At 45.6% G+C, this 5,000-nt stretch overlaps 2 protein-coding genes across 2 annotated transcripts in view; both read left to right on the top strand.

Moving 5' to 3' along the window:
• LOC134457735 (astrotactin-2-like) overlaps window positions 1-3,694 on the top strand; it is a 209,469-nt gene extending 205,775 nt beyond the window's left edge. Inside the window, exons 3-4 of the mRNA XM_063209710.1 lie at window positions 3,267-3,597; window positions 3,663-3,694. Coding sequence (XP_063065780.1) covers window positions 3,267-3,597; window positions 3,663-3,694 — 363 coding nt within the window. The remainder of the gene's footprint in view (window positions 1-3,266; window positions 3,598-3,662) is intronic.
• Window positions 3,695-3,721: 27 nt separating this feature from the next.
• LOC134458283 (astrotactin-2-like) overlaps window positions 3,722-5,000 on the top strand; it is a 498,215-nt gene continuing 496,936 nt past the window's right edge. Inside the window, exon 1 of the mRNA XM_063210506.1 lies at window positions 3,722-3,831. Coding sequence (XP_063066576.1) covers window positions 3,771-3,831 — 61 coding nt within the window. The 5' untranslated portion in view covers window positions 3,722-3,770. The remainder of the gene's footprint in view (window positions 3,832-5,000) is intronic.

Here is a 5,000-nt window from a genome sequence, read left to right as displayed (position 1 = left end):
CTTGACACATGTTTAGAATGGGGAAATAATTCCTGCTCAGTCTCTCTTTCACTCTCACTCTGTTTGTCTTTATGCAACTCTCTCTTTCTCTCTCTCTCTCTCTCTCTCTCTCTCTCATGATGAATATGCCGTGCAACACGAGACATGTTTAGAATGGCAATATATCTCAGACTCGCGCTCCTTGTCACTTTCTCTCTGTGTATCTCTGTGCAGCACACCCTCTGTCTCTCTAATGATCTCTCTCTCCCTCTCTTTCTGTGTTTCAATATCTCTTCTAACTGTCATACAAGTGATATGGTGACTCACCTTGACTCCTGTATGTATGTAATACACCTGACACTGTGTTTTGACATAACTTTGTCATTGCGTACAGCATAGCAAGTATATAGACGTTTATAATAGTGCATATGTATTTCCTCTTCACAATAACATTTCAGCCATTTTAACTTCATTCAACAACGCTGTTTTGTCATTCCTTTGTGTTTTCAGAGTTTGAAGCTAATCATGATAAATCTGGAAAATGATTTGATCAAATCTGTAAGCTGTTGTATATGGAGTGGAGAGCCGGGCCAGGTAGTCTGCGAGCAAGAATTTGCCTGTCATACAGTGGTTTGGATTAAAGGGACACTGTGTGAGATTTTTAGTTGTTTATTTCCAGAATTCATGCTGCCCATTTACTAATGTTACCTTTTTCATGAATACTTACCACCAGCATCAAATTCTAAGTATTCATTATGACTGGGAAAATTGCACTTTTCATACATGAAAAGGGGGATCTTCTCCATGGTCCGCCATTTTGAATTTCCAAAAATAGCCATTTTTAGCTGCAAAAATGACTACTTGGACCATACTAGAAAATATTTGTTTATTACTTAGAAAACTTTCATGTAAAGATCAAATATGGCAATTGGCTGCCCAGTTTCAATGAGCAGCATAGTTGCAGTACCGTTTTTGACCATTTCCTGCCCAGTGTCCCTATAAGGCCAGTTTGATTTTTACTCATGGTAGTATTGTACTAGTTAACCTGCCATGTTTAGACTGTGTTACAACCCTTTGTCATCAAAATAGTTATGGCAACTTCTTAATTTTAATCTTACAGTAGCCCCTTAATGCACGCCGTACCTCCTGTGACACGCTGTGATAGACATTGAAAGTTAACTACTATAGTAGGCCTACTACACTACTATGACAGTGCACAGGGCCTTTAGTCATACATTACCACTTGGTCATTGCCATTCTGGCAACAGCAAATGTATAATGCCGTGTCTTAAGGGGTTAAGACGCTTGGCAAAGTCATAGCACTGTGTTGCGTAGTTAAGCTTTTTCAGTAAATAAGTGAATAGGATTGCTGGCGAGGCTATCTACCTGAATCATTAGACTTTTTCATTCACTTTCAAACATCGGGCGAATAATCCCTTGATTCCAAATGCCAGGAAAGTGTTAGAACAGTATTGAACGATTTATACACTATCCTCTATAAATCTGACTGTAAGAAAACAAAGAGAATGCTCTCTCTCTCCCTCTCTCTCTCTCTCTCTCTCTCTCTCTCTCTCTCTCTCTCTCTCTCTCTCTCTCTCTCTCTCTCTCTCTCTCTCTCTCTCTCTCTCTCTCTCTCTCTCTCTGCACTTCCCCTTTTATTGACCTCCCTTTCTCACCTCCCCTCATGTTGTTGTGCTACTGGGCTGGAAGTAAGTGAGTTGTTGTGTAAAGTGCAGCGCTGACCCACTGGGGTATTGTTTTATGTATGGCTGTCTGGCCTAAAGCCTTTGATTGCTCCCCTGATGTCTCTGCGGATGTCATGGACAAACAGTGCAACTCCCTCCCTCCATGTCCCTGCTAAAGCCTTGTCTGCACTCAGTCATTCAAGAGATACTCTCTCCAGTAGTGTGTGTGTGTGTGTGTGTGTGTGTGTGTGTGTGTGTGTGTGTGTGTGTGTGTGTGTGTGTGTGTGTGTGTGTGTGTGTGTGTGTGTGTGTGTGTGTGTGGGTGTGTGTGTGTGTGTGTGTGTGTGTGTGTGTGTGTGTGTGTGTGTGTGTGTGTGTCTGTGTGTGTGTGTGTCTGTGTGTCTGTGTCTGTGTGTTTGCGTGCCTGCCTTACGTGGGAGTGTGTGTGTGTGTGTGTGTGTGTGTGTGTGTGTGTGTGTGTGTGTGTGTGTGTGTGTGTGTGTGTGTGTGTGTGTGTGTGTGTGTGTGTGTGTGCGTCCGTGTGCGTGTGTGTTTGCGTGTCTGCATGCAGTACGTGGGAGTGTGTGTGTGTGTGTCTGTGTGTGGCTGTGTGTCTCTGTTTGCATGTGTGTGTGTGTATGAATGTTTGTGTCTGTCCCTATGTGTGTATCTTTGAATGCTTTGCAGTGTAATGAAACAAACTATTTCAAGTCTGTAAAGCAGGTTGGTTGGTGTGTGTGTGTGTGTGTGTGTGTGTGTGTGTGTGTGTGTGTGTGTGTGTGTGTGTGTGTGTGTGTGTGTGTGTGTGTGTGTGTGTGTGTGTGTGTGTGTGTGTGTGTGTGTGTGTGTGTGTGTGTGTGCGCGCGTACATACGTGTTTTTCTCTCCTTTTAAAAAAGTGCAAGCTTTCGTCTTTAGTGTGGGCATAGCAGCAGCACCCTTGGCTCATTGCTATGCTAAGGTCCTGAGGCAGAGCTAACCTTAGGGTGTGTGTATTATATCAAAGTTTGTGTGCATTACACATAGTGTGTTTTATTATACAGAGTGTGTGCGCATGCAAAGATCTTCTATGTTAAGCCCAGTACTGTATATTCCTCTGCCTCTCTTTCTTTTCTTTCCATATATTGTCACTGTCCTATCTTCTCTTTCAGAGTGGCTCCTCTTGCCTGATGTTCTTGCATCACAAGTCAGTGGTTTTCCACTGCTGATTTCATTGCTCTCTCTTGCTATATTAGTCTATATTACCTTTTCCTGATAGCTCCTCTTTACTTTTCATCCTGATGTCCTGTCCATGCATTACTGATTGCCTTCTATTGCGGAACTTTGTCGTTCTGATCTCTTTCTCTCTTTCTCTCTCTCTCTCTCTCTATCTCTGACATCTCGCTCTCTGATGATGATGGTGGTGGTGATGATGATGATGATGATGACGATGATGATGATGATGATGATGATGACAGTGGTGGTGATGATGATGATGGTGATGATGATGATGACAGTGGTGGTGATGATGATGATGGTGATGATTATTATGGTGACGAAGGTAATTGCTGATCTTCCTCTGTCTCTCTCCCTCTGCTCCCTCTTCTCTCTCTTTCTCCATCAGGGTGGCCTGATAGCCCTCCTCCTCCTCATCCTGCTCTTCACGCTGGTGCTCTACACCCGCCACCGCTGGTGCAAGCGCCGCCGCGTCCCGCAGAAGAGCGCCAGCACCGAGGCCACGCACGAGATCCACTACATCCCCTCCGTGCTGCTGGGACCGCAGGGCCGAGACTCCTCCTCCTCCTCCTCCTTCCGGGGCTCCCGCCCGCTGCACCAGCACGGCTCCGTCATCGGCATGCCCATCCGCGAGACGCCCATCCTGGACGATTACGACTGCGAGGAGGACGAGCACCAGGGGCTCCAAGGCGTGCAAGGGGTGCAGCAGGGCAGTCACGGTAGCGGCTCAGGCTCCGGGTCTGGGTCTGGCTCCGGACACCACGGGCACCACGGACACAACCAGCTGCACGGTGGCGGCGTGGGGCCCATGGATGACTTTAAAGGAGAGGAGGGGTACGGGAGCGGAGGACGAAGTGGTGGAGGCGGTGGTGTTGGAGGGCCGGGGTCACACATGCTGTCTGACAGCCTGACCAAGATGGAGGACCACCTGAAGCACAGCCTGGATAAGAGAGGTATGTTTGGGGAGTTCATATTGGGGAGTTCGTATCTCAAGCTCTGTGTGTTGTTTTGCTGGTTTAGTAAAAAAAAGCTGCACTCCTGGATGAAATTCTTGCAGTTTTAATCTTACTGGGTTAGCATGGCAGACAGACAGACGTTTCGGCCTAAGCCTTGTTCAGCGCCTCTTGTTGTTTAGCTGGTACATTGCAATAAATGCTGTTGCTTGTGTGGCCTGAACTAGTGTTCTGGGCTCAGCGTGTATGATTTTAGTATTTGATATATCTGTCTATAGATATGCATACAAACAATGGGCATTTCTATAAAAACCTAGTGCAGTGCACTTCCAAGTGTATCAGCCTAATTAGTCATGCCCAGTGATTGGATATTCCGTAGAGTTCACCAAAGAGTATCCAATCACTGGGCGTGTCTAATTAGGCTGACACACTTGGAAGTGCACTGCACTAGGTTCTGAGAAAGGCCCAATGTCTCTAAGTGTTTTTTCTGGTCCATTTCTTGGACCACAATCTCAAGCATCACCTGGGTGAGAGAGGTGGGTTTGGTGGTTTTTAGCCTTGTGTATAGATGTACATGTAGAAATACGGAAGTCTCTTTCAAACCTTCTACAAAGAGGTTTATTCTGCTCTTGCCGGGTTGCCGGGTGTTGTGTGAGTTACCAAGCTGTGAGTCTACAATTCTAGCTGGATATCTATCCAAGTGTGCAAGTGTTGTCTTTCTGCCTTTGTTTCAACTCTTGAGCCATCTGTTCCAATGAGCATTCATTTGGCTTTTTTTCCCGCTCATGTTTCAACCGAGTACATCGTCAAATCCTCTGTAGTTGCCAAATATATTGGTAAAATAAACTGAACTAAACTTTTTTCATATTCCTCTCGCCTCTCTGGGACTGTGTCAGCATTTAATGGGCTCTCGCTGACAGTATTATTGCAATTTTTGATTCTGTATTGCAGTGTAACGTCTCTCTTGAGCTGGTTCTCACTCTGTTCACGTGTCTGCCTGTATCAAACACCATATCACCGTGCTTGTACAGCAGACTCGCGGGAAAGATGTCTTATTCTAGAAAGCATACTGTATTCACCAATATCTTTCAGAGAAAAGGTCACAGACATCAAGCGAGACATTGGCCCCGCTCGCTGAGGTAACTGGAGAGACGTGATGTGATTCATTT

The sequence above is a fragment of the Engraulis encrasicolus genome, chromosome 11 (genome assembly GCF_034702125.1).
Source record: "Engraulis encrasicolus isolate BLACKSEA-1 chromosome 11, IST_EnEncr_1.0, whole genome shotgun sequence".
NCBI lineage: Eukaryota > Metazoa > Chordata > Actinopteri > Clupeiformes > Engraulidae > Engraulis > Engraulis encrasicolus.
The sequence above is the reverse complement of the archived record's forward strand: the minus strand, read 5'-3'. Positions and strand labels throughout refer to the sequence as shown.